This window comes from Vigna radiata, chromosome 11 (assembly GCF_000741045.1).
Source record: "Vigna radiata var. radiata cultivar VC1973A chromosome 11, Vradiata_ver6, whole genome shotgun sequence".
Classification (NCBI taxonomy): domain Eukaryota; kingdom Viridiplantae; phylum Streptophyta; class Magnoliopsida; order Fabales; family Fabaceae; genus Vigna; species Vigna radiata.
Genome location: NC_028361.1, coordinates 19,327,151 through 19,345,752, shown reverse-complemented (window position 1 = coordinate 19,345,752; position 18,602 = coordinate 19,327,151). Strand labels below are relative to the sequence as shown.

Genomic DNA, 18,602 nt, shown 5'->3' with positions numbered 1-18,602 from the left:
GAATATATAGAAGTTGTAAATGACATTAACCGACGTCTATGTTCCTTATAGACGTCAGACCATGCACTAACTGACTTCTAACAACGGCGTTGTGTTTTATTGCAGTTTTGATCTAGACTTTCGGTAGCATTGTGTAACACTCTCCTCTCGCTAGTTTCCCCACAAAAAAAACTTGCGTCTTTTGAATCTTCTATGACATTCAACCCAAAACCGAACCTGGGTCCATGACTACTTCCCATTATTCAACCGCAAAGGAAAAAAATTACGGTGATACGAGAACTAGACAAGGACCCAAGTTCCATTTTGGGTCAGAAGCCATAGAAAACTCAAAAGATCGCCACTCTTCTTGTGAGGAAACAAGCAAAGGGAGAATGTTACACTATGTTACCCAAAGAAAGGATCAAAACTGCACTAAAACACAACACAAAGAAAGCAAATTTTAATCAGTTGAACGACAAGATAATCGATAAAAAACTAAAGAAAGTTTAAACGGTAAAGCATAAAAAAAAACCACGCACCTCGGATGCAAGAGAGAAAAAGGAGAGGACGAAGACAATGACGTTATGAGAAACCACAATGCAATGCCGCAAGAGATAAAAAGTAGAGGTGCGCAAGCGAGTAAAAGAAGAGGAGAAGTAGAGAAAAAGGAGAAGAGATGAAGACGCGATCAGAAACTGAATGGCGATAAGAGTTTGCGGTCTATTTAAAATGAAATGGGGCGTCGGTTGCTCCAGAAATCGACGTCTATAGACGTCGGTGTTTGATTATCTCACATCTAAGCGCCTGGGAATTAGGTGAACAACATTAATTGTAGCCCAGTCGGCGTCAGGTTTTCAGGGGATCCGACGTCTATGCGACGTCTAAAGCTGAACCGATTGACGTTTGATTTCCTGTCAGTGACTTGAACGTCGGGACCCTTTTCTAGCCGACGTCGAATTGACTGTCTTATCACGTACCTCAGGAAATTGGACGTTGGTTTGCGGCAGGTGCGACGTCTATGATGTCATAGACGTCGCCTAACAGCGAAACTGACGTCTAGTTTTCCAATATATTTACGATAATGCCACCGTGCAGTAATAGACGTCGGTTTTTTACGAAACCGACGTCTAATGGGTGACATTAAATAGCATTTTTGCACTAGTGTTAGTTTTGGAATAAAAATATTAAACAAAGTTGATATGTTGAATTAATTAAAGGGATTGTAATTATTCTTTCACAAGTTAAATATGTAATTTGTTGTTTTTCTCAGCAAGTGATATATTTATGTTGTAATGTATTTATTTAAGTTAGCATGTACATTAGTAGGTAATCCATGTTGTAGATGTTAAAAAATAATGAGAAATATCAGTTGACATAACTACAAGTTTATTAAAACTTTAAAGTATTCTATTGACTTTTGAAGGAGTACAATAATGTCGTAACTATAAAAAACAAATCTAATATATAAAGTATACATATTGAATAGCATAAGTAAATTAAATAATTAATTAATAATGTTATATTCGGTTATGAATGTATGGAGCTTTAAAAAGAACATTATTGATTGATGGCATGTTTTTTATAAGAGATATCACATTGTTTAAGTGTTTAAATTTATATTTACTAGCTTATTATATATTTAAGACGTAATGTCTCAATTTTTATATCATTTAATTATTATTTTTAATATCATTTAATTATTATGAGATTTGTCACACATTTAATATTAAAAATAGTCAATCTAAAGAAATTTTATAAATGTTATTATAAATATTCATAAATAATTTATAATAACAAAAGATATACAATATATGTAGCATATGTTTACTAAACAAAAAATTAACACTCGCATTCATTATTATACGCACATTTTCTATAGAGTCTTTTCTCCTAAATGTTATAAAAGAAGAGCTAAACTATCAAGCTACAAACACTTTTGTTAGATCATCGTCTTATACGTAAGGCGTTTTGTATCTCATGAATGTTTATGAATGGTTGTCAAATATCAACAATGAAGAAGATTTCCAAAAACGTTATTCAACCCCCTTTTATTAGTTCTCTTTACTTCACTACTTTACGTCAGTCGTAGTGCCATTATCAAATGATCCATGGCCACATATAGGGTAGGGATGACAAAAAGGGACAATTTCGACAGTCTAGACCACCAACTTGTCTTAAAAAGGTGAGTTGGGACTATGTCTTCAACTCGGAGCCTAAACCAACTAGCCCACAGTTCAATAGGCCAACCTGCCCAATTCGACAGGCTAGCTCGACAGCTCAACTTCATTACACTAAAACAATCTGGCTTCATCTCCACTGTTCTCCTTTCATCTCTAAACAAGTCTGGCCTACTTTTTTCCCTTTTCAATTTTGTCATTGTTTGTGTAAATTGAAGAATTCCTATTCTTTTGTGTTTTGTCACCTTCTAAGCTTTTAAATTCTCTCTATTTTTGGCAGTTTGGCATCAACCCGTTTTCATGTAAAAGAATAAACTATTTTAGCATGTTTCCATATGATATTAGAATTTTGATGACAAACTAAAAATAAGTGGGCCAACCTGCTAGCTTGGCATTTCAATTGGAGGGTGGGCCGAACCCAACTTGTTTTGGAGGGCCAATATAAGGTCAAGCTTAAATGGGTCGGGTTGACCCATTTTGCCACCCTTAATTTGTGGTGAGGTTTCGGATGCATAGAGACACTTTTCCAAACCTCTCCATGAAGGCCCGAAGAGATTAGTCCTTCTCTTGCTTGAAGTTGACGCAGGCGATTGACATTAATTAATGTGTTGGCTTGTCGCGAACTGAGCCCTGAACTTTTCTCTGATGGTTACAAAGCAGCCAATAGAGTTGACAAGTAGTGTAGAAAACCTAGCTAAGACTTCTCCTTTCAACGAGGTGGAAAATATCCAACACCATATGGCATTGCTCGTGGTGTATAGTGCCATCTGGTTCACGAAGATCTAGATGTGCTTGTCCAGATCCGTAGAACCATTGTACTTGTTGAACATTAGCATCGTCTAGTTATTGGGTAGTGAGGCTTTTGTGATTCCGGTAACGAACGACAACAGACCAATTGTGTTAACCGTTGCAACAAAATGACAATGGTTTTGTAGCAAAGATGTTAGCTTGGAACATTAGGTCCAACTCCTCCAGAGGTTGCTTGGCCGGTTTGAAGAGAGTCGTGATGGATGATAAAGGTCCTTTTTCATCATTCTCTTGTCAAATAATCTAATTCTCGACTCTCAGTATCCTTATCTCCTCCTCATACATCTCATCCATTTGTCATTGCATTCTTCTCAACATTTCAATTGGACTCATTTGATTATTGACGGTCTCCTTAAATGCTTAGTTGCTTACCATATTTCTCATGGTCACCATGTAGACTTAAAAGATTCTACTTGGCTCTATGGTGGGTGTCAAAATGTTTCAAGTGTATGAGTTCGAGTGTTCACTTTAAACAATCTTCCTCACTCCTCAACTCTTTTCCTTGTCGCTTGTGTGCTTCAACTGATCAGATGTACCATTAAATATATTATAATGCTTAAGTTAGTTTGTTATCCAAACGATATATCAATTAATGTTTTAATACATGCATTGCAAAAGTCTCTACAACCATACTTTTAATTTGTATTTATAGATTTCTCTATGAATTTTTAATTAAGATGACATAATCATGATCTATTTTTGATAGACCTGATTATTAATTTGTTTAACTTATTAAAATGATTAACTAAATCTAATGGGACCGATTGATTTAATCCCAACCTAAACAATCAATTTAGGTAATTCGGTGTACATATCGCGGTACATATAGAATACATTAACTATGTTCTTGTTTATAATCTAAACTTTAATTACATTTATGGCACTCTTCTTTGAAAGGTAGTTTCATTTATCATTAACCAAGTTTAACATGTAAGTTTTTTTTCCATTGAAAACTTTATGTGCACTCCAAGAAGGCAGAGAATTTTCAATATAATAAAAAAGAATAAGAATATGAAACAAATGAAATTGTCGAAAGTCAATAATGGGTCAACGCGAACAAAAGCAACACGCCTCCCCTATAAATTATCAATTCGCGTTTTCGGAACCGTTTTCCTTCATTCATACAAGAAAAGCTTCGTTGTTCATCTTTTTCAGTTCCCAAATTCGCATCTCTCACTTTTCGCTCCAAAAATTTCCTCTAACTTTGTTTCATGGGCTCATTTTGGATGCCTTAGAGCGCCATGACCAAACCCAACTCCTTCTTTCACAATCTCATCAAGCCCTTCAAATTCAGTTCCAGTAAAGGTAAAGCTACAAAAAGAAATCTAATTCCTTTTCTTTTTCCTTCTTCAATAACTTTTTCAATCTGTTTTCCGATCATAATAAAATTGTACACTTTTTTTGCATGATCAGAGGAACATAGCGGAGACGATATGCAAAACTTAGCTGCACAGGAGAATAAGGTCTTCTCTTACGAAACATTGGTCACTGCTACAAACAAATTTAGCATTCTTAACAAGCTTGGTGAAGGGGGATTTGGACCCGTCTTTAAGGTAATTCAATTCTCAATCTTTAATGAGTTTTCCTGTTTGAGTTGATTAAGATTGAATTATCTGAAGGAGAAAACTTAAGTCTAAAATTACTATTTGGGTTGTTCTTCGATTAGAATCCAAGTTTCATTTCGCGATTTTTTGTAACCTTTTAACATAAATCTGTATTGTTTAAGTGGGTACATGTTCGGTTCTGATTTGACAAAATGAAAGTATATGATATATATATTTTTTACTCGATTTCCACACGAAACATAGAAGCTTCGTATGCTTGTTTCAGAGTAATGGACGAGCGTGTAGACACACAAAACTGATGTTGGCTTTAAAAGTTGAAAAGCAGTTTTGTGAATTCCAACTCATAATTATGAGTTTCAATGCGAAAATGAAGAAGTGCAAGTTGTTGCTTTGAAAGAAAAAGGGAGAAATATGTCCTGTTAAGCTGAAATTGAGTTCAACAAGAAGGAACACGACTAAAATGATTTTTGGTTCGTCGTACAGAAAATATGCAGACACTTGCACAGTTAGCTTTTGTTTGGTTAGATGAAAAAAATTTGGACTGAGAAATATCCTCATGAAATTTCTGAATTTCAGCTGATGTAAGGGTTATGTGGCCTCTTTGCAAAATGGTATATAATATATTGTTTTTCCCTGGTAAAAAAAAAAAAAAGTAGCCCTTTTGTTATATACTTCTGCTGTGAACGTATATGTTTAGATGGGTTAAAACGGATTTCCAAACTAAGGCTAAATGCTTCTGCAAAATGATTTTACTGGGGAAACACTTGTGTTATTTTTCTGTATCCAGAAAGGTGTAGAGATTGGAATTAGAATAATTTTGGAGAAAGTTCAACACGGAAGGATTGCAACTAGTTTTCGATTTTACTTGGTATACAAAAAACGTTAGACTTATTCTTATGTTTGTGCAATTTTGAAGGGGAAATTGAGTGACGGGAGAGAGATTGCAGTGAAGAGGTTATCGCGTAGATCGAATCAAGGGAAGACGCAGTTCATCAACGAGGCCAAGTTGTTGGGTCGTGTGCAGCACCGAAATGTGGTGAATCTGATCGGTTACTGCACCCATGCCTCCGAGAAGCTTCTTGTTTATGAGTATGTCCCTCACAAGAGCCTTGACAAGTTTCTCTTCAGTGAGTCTTTCTCTCCAAATCACCCTCTTCGTTACATGAATTATTTTCTTATACACAAGAACTTTTGGTAAGAAAAAATTACATTCAACAGTTTTCTGCTGGTTTTGGGAAGACAAAGAAAAACTGAAGAATGACAGAGTAATAAAATTTGTATGTCTCATTTTAAAAATAGTTTAATTAATTAACATGATAGGTTTTCCCTTCAGTTGACATTTCGTGGTGTCCTAAGAAAAAACTTGTTCTGTTTCAATACCTTTTTTTGGTTGCTTTTCCCTTGGCTATATTCAGTTTTTTAATCATTATTGCAACCAAACCTATGGGTCCCAAAACATCATTTTTTTTCATCCCTTCTCATATAAAGTATTTCTTGTCGTGAGCCTGTGGACACTGGAAAGGGACAGCACTAAATCATCTTGACCTTCACAAGCATGAAATTATTAATTTATTTGACAAACATGTAACGTTCTAATAAATTAAATAAGCACACAACTTGCAATTGGAAAGTTTCCAGATTGCAAAGAAACTTCCCTATGACGGAATTCATTTTTATTTTACCCAATAAAAAATTAGATGATTCATCAAGTGTTTTTATGTTTTTATTTTATTTTTGAAATTAATTGATGCAGAAACGGGGAAGAAAGAAGAGCTAAACTGGAAACGTAGATTGGACATCATCAATGGGGTGGGAAGGGGTCTGCTTTATCTTCACGAAGACTCTCACAACTGCATAATCCATCGCGACATAAAGGCCAGTAACATCTTACTGGATGAAAAATGGAGCCCTAAGATAGCAGATTTTGGTCTCGCGAGACTCTTCCCCGAAGACCAAACCCACGTCAACACCCGTGTGGCTGGAACCAAGTAAGTTTTCATCACTGTTCATCCTTCATGAACTTTTCTACCAACCCCATTCCCAAAAGTCTAAACTCTAAAGTCAGTATTATATATACTATTCAAAATTCAATCAATGAAGGAAACTTGGAAAATCATTTAGTGTGGCCCTTTAAGTGTACAATAATAATGATGATGAAGAAGAAGAAATAACTTAGGAAATATGATTTGATATGCAGCGGCTATTTGGCTCCAGAATATTTAATGTATGGCCATTTATCTGTGAAGGCAGACGTATTCAGCTATGGAGTTTTGTTGTTGGAATTGGTCACTGGCCAGAGAAATTCGTCGTTTGATGCGAACTCTAGTGCGCAGAATCTCCTCGACTGGGTAATAAGTTTTTATTATTATTATTATTATTATTATCTCATGCCTCAGTTTCTTCGTTTTACACTATCTTAAAAATCATATCTATAACGAATCTTGATTAATTTTTAACAAAAAAAAATATCTGTGGACTTCTTAACAAATATTACTGTTCTAAGATTCTTAAAATTATTTGTATTTAAAATTTGGCTATAATTTACAAATTAAAAAACAAAAAGAAAGCGAATAGAAACAATGAAGATTGTACACTTAAAATACCATACGAGCAGTAATCTACATATTATTTTATTTTTATCTACATTTATTACAGATTTATTTTTTTCTTTTTATCACATCATATAATTTGTAAATTTGTCATTTTCTCTCTCTCTAATTATATATATATATTAAATGTTAATGCATCTTTTTAGCGGAATACGAAAATACATATTGTCAATAGTTTTTCTTATTATAATCAGAACTGTCAAAAGTTTGACTTTATCCAACAAATTAAAATATGAAATGAGTCATGTCAAACTAGTCTAATTTTCACGTGGATTACTACAATTAATTACCTTGTTTCTTTCCCATGTTATTTTATTTGTACTTCTTCTTGCACCTTCATATATTTCTTCCAGTACTCCATAAATTCTTATATTTTGGACGTTTCAATTTAAAATGTAAATTTTGTATTCCAGAAAGAACAAACTTAAATATAAAAATGATATTTTAGATTATACAATCTTAAATATATTTGCATTCTAAATGGTATGAAATTTAAAATATTTTTTATTTTTATTTTAGATTGTATGTTCTCATCATATAGGTTGTTGGGTCTATATATTTTACCAAATCATAAGACACGAGGTTACATATTTAAGAGTTTGGCTAATCCATATTAGGTGGTTTAAAATGCATAATTATACTTGTGTTGATCTGAATTTTAAATTTAATTCAATCTTACAAAATTGATTTATAAGATGAGATTTTGATTTCATTTATATATTATAAATTGATTTGATATTTAATTGACGTGAGACACGTTAAGAAGACAACCTTACTCTGTGATCCTCTTATGTTATAGGCATACTGGCTATACAAGAAGGGGAGAGCTCTGGAAATGGTGGACCCTGCATTGGTGTCTTCAGTGATAACTGAAGAAGTAGAAATGTGCATTAAACTGGGTCTGTTGTGCACTCAAGGTGATCCAAACCTGCGTCCAACCATGGGACGTGTGGTGGTGATGCTGTCAAAGAAACCGAACCACATGGAAGAACCAACAAGACCAGGAATGGCTGGTTCCAGATTCAGAAGAGTGTCTCACAGACGACCCTCTGCAATGTTTTCTTCTGGGGTTGATGATGACTCTCATTCACACACTGACACTGGTGATTCAAGCAACTATGGCACTAATAATAATACTACTTCTTCTGTAACATCAACAACACCAAGCTCCAGTGCTACTGCAGAAGTAGACCCCCGAGGGAAACGACCAATGCAAGGTTAGCCACATGCTAATCAGATTTTTTCAATTTTCGTATCATTAATTCTGTGATGTAAGTAAATATTATCATGTAAATGTCACCAGGAGTCGTAGGGTCATTTTTTTCCACTGCCACTCGCGTAGGTCCTTTTTATCCCCTTTTCAAAAATTTTTATATTACCATTTTCATCTCTTCTTAAAATATTTTTAATTAATTAATCAAATATTATTTAAGTAAACGAGAAACAATTAAATTAAATAACTTTTGATTAATTTTCAAAATATTAGAAGTAACTTTGAAAGAATAATATAAATGTTAATAAATTCAATGTCACTAATTAAATTAATTAATTTTTAAAAAATATGTATTAGTTTGAAAATATTTTACGTGCAGATATAGAAATGACTGTAAAGGAGTAAAAGGACTAGTAATGAGAATTATTTATTGTTTAGGAATTAAACTATGATTTTAATGTAAGTTTTATAATTTTAAAAAATTCATATTAATATAATCCATATTAAAGTAACATTTTTATTTGTACATGATACTATTTTTTCGCTTATAATGTCTGATCTAGAGATAAAAAAGTTAAAGTTAAATGTGTGTATATGGATCATTTAGCCTTGTAATTTTAAGTATATTATTATAAAGCTAATTACTTATTTTGATTTTTATATTCATTACTTTTATTTAAAGTGATTTTTGGATTCTTTTTTATGTTTAAAGAGATTTAAATTATGAGTCCAAATCGCTATGTATTACTGTACTTGTATCTCCCTCCTCACACATCCATAGTGAGAACTACCATCAACATTTTATCATCTTGATCTTTTCTATTACGAACCAAAGAAATTTATCTTCGCAAGAATTTACAAACTGAAATATTCAAAAATCACAAAACCATTTAACATGTAAAAAACTCAGAATTTTCAAATCTCCTTCGAATATCAATCCTAGTTTGCGCAACAATCGCAAACCTTTTCAAACCAAAACCCTAGCTCGTACAAATTGTGTTCAACCTCCAAATCGAAAGAGAAGTCCTCCATCACAGTAGATCGCATAAACTCCATCATCTTCCTCATCATCAACACAAATTGCAAAAGCCCAATTTGCAAAATCATGTCTCTTCCATGGAAACCTACAAAATCCCAAATCTCACCACCATTGAACTCGTTCAACCTCCATTGATGATGCGAAATCATTTGCAAGGAGTGAAACCCCTAAATCATTTTCCACTAAATCACAAAAACTTATATAAATCAGAATTTATTACAACCCATAATGAGAGTTTCTAATTTGAGAAAGATAGTAATGAAGTGACGAGATGATAACATGAGTCAATCATTATAAATTCTATTGTGTGATAACATTCCGTTTTTTTTAAATAGACTCTACATCATTAATAATTTAGACACCATTAGCAAAATTGAACAAGTTAAGAAAAAATAAATAAATAAACATTTGAAAGAAAAAAACTTAAGAACCACTTTAAATAAAAACGACATTTATAATAATTAAACCTTATTATAAATGAAGTGTTAAATTTTTATAAATAGTTGCAATGGAAGGAATAATAAATATAAAAATGTTAATTTTCATTAATCTTAAATGTATAAAAGAGAAAAAACACAAAAACTATCTATGATCCTTAATTTTTTATGTGCAAGCTCTTCTTTTAAGGTTACAAAAAGTAAAGTGTCTTAAGTTATTTTCAAAATCCAATTGATTATTGATCGAGTCAACATATTGATTAAGATTTAATAGACGACCAAAGTTTATACAAATCAATAATAATAAATATAATATCATACTTTTCTACCATTTTTTTTACAGATAAATCTCAACCATCAAGCTTATTACATTTTCCATCTTCAATATTTAATGAGTTGGAGTTCTCTCTCCACATATTCTTTTCAAAATGAGGTGGCTTTGCGAGAATATCTTTCTTACTTCAACTTTATTTTCAAATAATCTCCTCAATTTTAGACAACGGCACTTTAATTTATTTTCATTTTTAAAAATTTAAAGACTCAATCGTTTTCTTTTTGTAATATTAAAATATTGAAAGTTATATATTATGTTAATTAATATGTACAAATGAAAACATGTTTTTTTATGATAATAAAAAATAATAAAATTATTTCATTATTTATTATGAAATTAAAATATTCTTTATAACTTTATTATAAATAGTTAATTTTGTAAGTAGTTTTATCATTAAAATAATATTTAAGTTTTAAAAAAAATTATCAGATGAAAAAAATAATTAAATTTAAGTTTATGGAAACAATTATTTAAAAGATAAAATTCATAAAATAATTATCTTAATTAAAAATATTTAAAAGATAAATTTAAAAAACAAATATGAAAAAACAAATTCATATCCCTATATAAAAAAAGAAAACAGTTATTTCTTATTTTAACTAAAATTTCTTAGGTAAAAATGAGTATTTCGACGTCATTCTTCTTCTATCGAAAATAATCGCAACAATATCTGAGAAATCAGAAGTTGATGGAGACAGTATCACTAGAGTGGACTCTAAAACCAACACAAAAATGGGGAGCATAACCACCGCTACCACCGTCGTGGCCGCCGCCACCGCCACCGCTACCACCCCTCCGCCTTCCCTACTACCGAAACCAAAACCACGTTTTCTCACTCCTTCCGATTTCAAATTCCAACCCTTCCCTCTATCCATTTCCTCGAAACACCACGCCCAACTCCCTATCCCCAAATCCATCCCCTCTGCCGGCGCCGCCGTCTCCTCCCTCGACCTCAAGTCCCGCCTACGCAATGGCGAAACCCTGTACGGTCTCTTCCTCCTCTCCTTCTCCCCCACCCTCGCGGAGATCGCCGCCCTCGCCGGCTACGACTTCGTTGTCGTCGACATGGAGCACGGCCCCGGCGGCATCCGCGACGCTCTCCCTTGCCTCCACGCGCTCGCTGCCGCTGACACCGCTGCCATCCTCCGCATCCCGGAGTCCACCGCGGCGTGGGCCAAGAAAGCCCTCGACCTCGGTCCACAGGGCATAATGTTCCCCATGATCGACACCGCCCAATTGGCCCACCAAGCTGTCTCCTTTTGCCGCTTCCCCCCCGCCGGTTTCCGCGGCGCCGCCCATCCCATCGTCCGAGCCTCGAAATACGGCTTAGACGATGGGTACATCGGTAATTACCTGGACGAACTTCTGATCATGTGCCAGGTGGAATCCAAGGAGGGAGTGGCGAACGCAGGCGAGATCGCGGCCGTTGACGGCGTCGACTGCGTGCAAATGGGGCCGTTGGATCTGAGCGCTAGTTTGGGGTACTTGTGGGACCCGGGGAACAAGAGGGTGAGGGAGGCGTTGAGTGAGGCCGAGAGAAAGGTGTTGGAGAGCCGAAACGACAGCGTCGAGAGCGGAGCTTATCTTGCGGGCTTCGCCACGGCGTTTGATGGGGCGAGGGATTTGAGGTCACGTGGGTATCACATGGTGAGTGGCGCCGTGGATATCGGGTTGTTTCGGAGCGCCGCGGCGGAGGATGTGATTGCTTTCAAGACTAGTGTACCAGAGAGTGAGGAGGAAGAGGAGAAAGAGGTTGATGAGAAGTACTGGAGTGAATGAATTACAGAACAAGAGATCTTTCCATTTTTTGTAAATTTAGGTCACGTAGTAGTTTATAAATGTGTTATTGACCTTTCAAAGGAAAATGACTCATTGATTTCATGTTTTTTCATTGTTTTTTCAAATGAAGAGTTTGGTATTTTGGCTTCTTCATTCTTGTGTGGCTTGATTTGTTTCATTTGCACTGGTTGTCATCTTTAATATGCATCGTGTGTCACTACACAATGGTTTATCCTGTAATCCAGAACTGTGGTGTTTGCTTTTGGTTATTTTAACTTAACGTGTCAGCAATTTTACTAATCACAATTAGAATTGTAACTGCATTTGAAACCGATTGAAAGTAATTACTGATCTGCAGATATAAGTAGGAGAGGTTTCAAATGCTGGTTTAGATGTCAGAATAAGAATGGAATTCTGATTGTGGAGTTATTTGTTTTCATTTGGGTTTACTCTGTGTCTTGACATGTTTAATTTGGTTGTTTATGGTGCTATAGCTTTTTCTTTTCATGTTGAAAATACATGTTTTCTGTTGAAATTGTATGAACTATTGTGTCTTTGTACCTGTAAGACAGCTGTATCATGTTTTGGATGTCTTTGCAATCACACAGATTAAGACCTTTTAAAGGCTAATTTATGAATGATTGATGATCTTCATCAATGGGTTGTGTAAGCATGGATTGATTTGTGATAAGTTATGTTTGCTGCATCAGCTGCAGAGAAAAAAAGAAAGTAACAGAAACTACAGAGGAAAAAAGATTACTGAGTACCAATTATACACCAATGAGTGTATATTTTTTAAGTGAGATGCAATTGAAATAAATATTTAGCCAAATTAAAATGTTGTTGACACATACTTGATTACCAATGACTGAGAGCTTATGGAAACATATTTCAATTATTCTTCATTATTTTCATTCGGGAAGAAAAGTCTTGGTTAAGTGATTGCAAAGTAGTGATTAAATAAGGTATAAACTTGGTTAAATGTATGTGTTAGAAATAATTTATGTCTTAAAACTTGTAAGATCCCTTAGTATAAATACTATAAAATAATCATCATAATTTTTAATACTGTTAAACATGTGTTGGTCTTCTATCTAACGTATGCTCTAAAAAAAAGAATAATAGGAACAAATCACAAATAAAAAGGTAAAAGTTAGATATAAAACATTTCATATTAAATTTAAACCATTTTATACATGATTTATATGTATCTTAAATCAAACTAAAAATCTTAACATGTAATAATCTAAATTGGATTATCCAAATTTAGAATAAATGCTGAGTTTTAGCGGGTTGTACACTTGTGTTGGTCTCTATTGCTTTGCAAAGTCATTGTCAATGGATTTTATCCTATCACACTCACAAGATTAGTTTGTATTGCGTCTTAGGCCATATTGGAAGCACCTAAATTAAGATCTCTTGCTGCTCTCACCACATGTATCAATCTTCTCTACTTTAGAAAAAAAATTACCATTAGAATATCAGCATAACCCTCAAGACTGATATTTGAAACCATTAAACAATAGGTTCCTCCTTGGAACTTATTTCATACCTTTTCCATTCAATGAACAAGTAAACACATTATTCCACATACCACCCTATAACTCATAATAAACTATCAAACATGCATCAGAAAACACAGGACAAACCAAAACTGAAAATCTTAAAATTGGTTAAGGGGCGCTTAGGCGAATTCCTCTCGCAATACATTACATATCATTATTTCACATCAAAGTATTACTCTCACCTTATAAATTACAACAATTCAAATACCACATAAGAATTCACATAATTTACTCTATCACGATATTTATATCAAAAGTTCATTGTTTAAGTTTCGACAAAATTTTACTTAAGACTACAAGATAAATATCTCCTACCAAAAACCTCTAACTAGCAATCCCAACGGTTAAGTAAAGAGATATGTTTTGCAAACTATGTATTAAAAAATTCAGTCTGATCCGGTGGTTAATAAATTAGAAAACAAAGTTTTAACGAGACAATACAAGACAAACACAGACAAATTAACATTCAAATTTCACTAAAAAATGTGAAAATCATTTCTCTTACTACAAACCTCTAATTATCAATCATAATAGTCAAAATATAAAATAAGGTTTCATGGTCTTTCAAAATTTCAACCTAATCCAATGGTTAAATAAATGGGAATCCAAGTTTTACAAAAACTCAGAAAACGAATTAATATGACGTTCAACTCCCTCAAATTGAAAAATTTATTTCTCTAAACACAAACCTCTAATGGAAGATCTCAATGGTTAGATTGAAGAAATATGTGGTAAAAACTATGTGTAAAAGTTCTAGGTTGCCCTAATGGTTAACAAAACGGGATTTTACTGAGATAATTTAAAACAAACAAAAACAAAGTCACATTCAAATTTATCTCAAAATTTAAAAAGTTATTTCTCTAACTATAGGTCTTTACTTATCAATCACAATAGACCTATTGAAGAAATATGTGTTATAAACCATGTGTACAAATTTAAGATCCATCCAACTGTTAAAACTAAAATAAAAAATATAAGATTTTATTGAAATCACACACATTTCAATATTTAAAATCTCATTACATTAACTCATTAGAATTATTTAAAATATGTTTTACTATCGATGTTTTTATCAAAATAATTCATAACTTTAGATAATTAAAATATTTGTGCAATATAAATAAATAAGATCAAAGTATATAATAAGAATGATAATTGTACTATACCCTAGTGACCAACCGACTAAGAAGAATCTAGGACCAAAACAGACAATCGGCCGATGGTCAGATAAACACTAATCAATAAAGGTAAAAATCATTAATGATCAATTAATATGTTTAATGGTCATATTAAATGTGAATATACGCTATTTATTTATGAGTGATTGACAGGTCATATTGCACAAGAATATGATATTAATGGACAATTAACAGGTATTATTGAATTTGATTGTCTGATTTAATGATTAATCAATGTGTTTGGCTACCACAAGCCTTATAAAATATATTATTGGCGTTCAGGTAAAACAACATTTATCTATTCTAATAAAATATAAACCTCTATATAAAACATATCTGACTTGAGTGTCAGAGTGTCTTTTGCAAGTCAACCACCCATCAAAGGATTGCGTTTAGGGCAGAGAAGGAAGGATGACCGACCCTCAGACCAATTCCATCGAAACATTTTGGCGTCCACCGTGGGGCCGAGCGGTATCCCATTGAAACCGCAAGGAACCAAGGCGAGCGCTCGGTCTCGAAATTGCTACTTCGGATCAATATCAGGTTTTGCAACAAGAGTACAAAATTTTATAATAATTTATAAATGCATGTCTTTTGTTTTGAGAACTTTCATAAAGGTTCAGCCATATGTTCAACCTTTTTAGGTTCCAATATTTAATATTTTTTATAAATTATAATTTTTATTTTATTTAACTCATATTTTTGTGAGTAAAAATATCATTTGTAGGAATCCAACTTTCAACCTTGTCAGGATGGTTCAGACTTACGTTCTTTATTTCCATCTCATTATAAAAGTAAAATATTGAATATTTTATTTAATGGATATATTTGTGAGTAAAAATATCATGCACAGGAAGGTTCAGACCAACGTTCAACCCTATCAGGTTCTAATGCCATCTCATTATAAAAGTAAAATATTGAATATTTTGCTTTAAAGCATGCTTTTTGTGAGAAAATATTTTGCACAGGAAGATACAATTTTAGTATGAATAAAGTCGGACAACTTCCATTCAATCTTTGGATATGATGCCATATTACAAAACTCAAGGGACGCTCTCCGAGAACCCCTGGTCCTAAACCGAGCGGTGAGGTTCTATACGGACTCAATCTTGTCCTAAACTGAGCGGTGAGGTTCTATACGAGCTCACTCTCGTCCTAAATCGAGCGATGAGATTCTATACGGGCTCACTCTCGTCCTAAACCGAGCGGTGAGGTTCAATACGGACTCACCCTCGTTCTAAACCGAGCGGTGGGGGTCGTTCTTCGTGAACTCTCACTCTCGTCCAAATTTGAGTGGCAAAGTCTCGTCATCAAAACCCCTGGTAATCAATCTTTTTCGCTAATTTAAATTCGTCCGACATATTTAAACCCCTTCACACCAGCAAACAGCTGCTTGGGGCTTGGGGGGCTTAATGTACTATACCCCGGTGATTAACCGACTAAGAAGAATATGGGGCCAAAACAGGCAACCGATCGATGATTAGATAAACACTAATCAAGAAAGGTAAAAATCATTAATGACCAATTAATATGTTTAATGGTCATATTAAATGCGAATATATGCTACTTATAAGTGATTGATAGGTCATATTGCACAAGAATATGGTATTAATGGATAACTAATAAGTATTATTAAATTTGATTGTCTGGTTTAATGATTAATTAATGTGTTTGGCTACCAGAAGCCTTATAAAATATATTATTGGTGTTCAGTTAAAACAACCTTTATCTATCCTAATAAAATATAACCTCTGTATAAAACATAGAGTGTCAGAATGTTTTTTACAAATCAACCACCTATTAGAAGATTGCGTTTAAAGCAGAGAAGGAAGGATGACCGACCCATACCAATTCCACCAAAACAATAATATATAACGAAAATCATATTTACACTAATAATTTATACAATACTAAGAAAAAAATATATATAAAAGCATACATATATATAATATGAGAACATATCAAATAATCCTAAATATATATCAGACAACTTATTCTCAAATAAATCTCTCGATTAAAGAAATTGAGTTACCCTCTTAAATAAAGACACTATAGTGAAAAGCATTCGGTCTAAAATGCTCCTTAGGCTTCCAATGTCTCTACGGTAAATTAGTTTCTAAAAATAGATGTAGATGGAAGGTGATTATACATGAAAAAGGGGGAAAAGAATAGGATGATGCAGGCTCGATAAGAAGAAGAAAAGTAGAGTTGTAGAATTTTTGGTTTTGTGATTTCCATTCTTAATTTCCTGTTTTATCATATAAAGATATTATTAGTAAGGGATCACAATATGATTTTACTGTTTTGTTTAAGAAAATTTGGTACAAAAGACAAACAAAAAGAAATTAGAAAGTGATCACGAAATGATTTATTATTATTATTATTATTTTGTAAAGAACTTGATTAAACAAAAAAATTTAGTAAGTGGTAAGAGGAATTACAAAAATTCACGCTTAATTACAAGTAAAGAACAATGTTCAGAACATTATATTTTTTCTTTTTCGTCCTTATTATATTAAATATTAATATATTATAAAGTGTGAACCATGCAATATTTGCCTCGTTATTTTGAAATATATTTAAAAATCAAGGTAGAAATAAAGGGATTACAGCAACAAGAATATCAGTTTGCTTTTAACACTCTCAGTTGTCTTGGACATTGGTATTATGAAATTCCAAGGTACTACTAATAAGGATGATGATATTTAGATAATATTTTTTTTTACAATATTTAAACATTGATTACGTGTCGGATTGGTCAAAAATTATTCCACAATCAATAATAATAATCATAAACATTATTGTAGAATAATTTTTTACCAATCACAGATTGACACGTAATCAATGTTCAAATGTTATCTAAATATCATTATCCTATTAATAAAACACTCCTACTTAATTATGATATCACCGTATTAACTATGGAAACTAAAAACTTTATTCATTAAATATTGTCAAACTTTAAAATTTAAAATTCTTAATCTTAACTGAAATAAATATTTAAAAAAACAAGAGACTCCATTTTGAAATAGGATCATTGCAATCACACAAACAAAACAAGAGTGACTAATATACTAATAACAAGCCTTAAGATCAAAATTCACGAGAAAATAAAAATTACATCAATTCCTCACCTAACATTCTAACCACACACAGGTCTTATCCTACTATTCATAACACTTGTTATCTTTCTAAAAAAAAACAGATATAAGAACTAAATTAAATATAATACAAAGACACTTAGCACTAACGTATGATATTGTTCTGTCACATGGATTTGACTGTGTCATGGACCAGAATAACAAAAAAGTTTTGAGAAAAAATTAAAAAATACTTTTTAAAAATTAAAAAAATCCATGCATATTATCACGTGACATATCATTAACATCATTTGTAATTTTTTTTAAACGAACCTAATTGGGTGAATTTTATAAAATTGAGAGATAATTTAAACAAAAAAAAAATAGTAAGAACAAACAAGAAACTTTTCAATCAAAGTACAAATCAAATAAATAATTAAGCCTTATTTAATTTTATTGATAAGTAAATTGAATTCAACTATATTTTTATTTTTTTATTATTATTAAACAATATTGTTCAATTTAAAAAGAAAAGAGTTAATTGAGTAAAAAAATAACTATAGAATAAATTTAATACAAAATACTATATAGTGACACTATTATATAATATATGACATGATAACCCATTTAAAAAAAATTACAAAAACAATTTAAATAAATAAAAACAATAATACCATCAACGGACATCTATCTTTTAAAAACTTAAATGTAAACATAATTCAATAAAAAACATATCATCCATATGAATAAATTTAAAAATTTAATTAAAAAAATAATAAAGAAACCAAAATGAATAAAAGCAATAAATATAAACATTTAAGCTTAACAATAAATAAGTTT

The 18,602-nt window shown here is 32.4% G+C and overlaps 2 protein-coding genes across 2 annotated transcripts; both read left to right on the top strand.

The window, feature by feature from the left end:
• The first annotated feature begins 4,061 nt into the window (after positions 1 to 4,061).
• On the top strand, positions 4,062 to 8,489 carry LOC106777285 (putative receptor-like protein kinase At4g00960). Its single transcript, XM_014664855.2, has 6 exons — positions 4,062 to 4,268; positions 4,377 to 4,516; positions 5,445 to 5,655; positions 6,282 to 6,516; positions 6,726 to 6,876; positions 7,937 to 8,489. The coding sequence occupies exons 1-6, from the start codon at positions 4,205 to 4,207 to the stop codon at positions 8,357 to 8,359; spliced, it is 1,224 nt and encodes a 407-aa protein (XP_014520341.1). The 5' UTR covers positions 4,062 to 4,204; the 3' UTR covers positions 8,360 to 8,489.
• A 2,281-nt stretch (positions 8,490 to 10,770) lies between these two features.
• Positions 10,771 to 12,092, top strand: LOC106777051 (2-keto-3-deoxy-L-rhamnonate aldolase). The gene has a single exon (XM_014664556.2). The coding sequence runs from the start codon at positions 10,893 to 10,895 to the stop codon at positions 11,937 to 11,939; it is 1,047 nt and encodes a 348-aa protein (XP_014520042.1). The 5' UTR covers positions 10,771 to 10,892; the 3' UTR covers positions 11,940 to 12,092.
• Positions 12,093 to 18,602: the final 6,510 nt, after the last annotated feature.

Bases quoted from the DNA above. Each gene is read 5' to 3' on its own strand.
- LOC106777285 (XM_014664855.2), top strand. From the start codon at position 4,205: ATGACCAAACCCAACTCCTTCTTTCACAATCTCATCAAGCCCTTCAAA. The intron at 4,269-4,376 runs GTAAAGCTACAA...TTGCATGATCAG, and splicing joins CAAATTCAGTTCCAGTAAAG to AGGAACATAGCGGAGACGAT. The intron at 4,517-5,444 runs GTAATTCAATTC...GCAATTTTGAAG, and splicing joins GATTTGGACCCGTCTTTAAG to GGGAAATTGAGTGACGGGAG.
- LOC106777051 (XM_014664556.2), top strand. From the start codon at position 10,893: ATGGGGAGCATAACCACCGCTACCACCGTCGTGGCCGCCGCCACCGCC.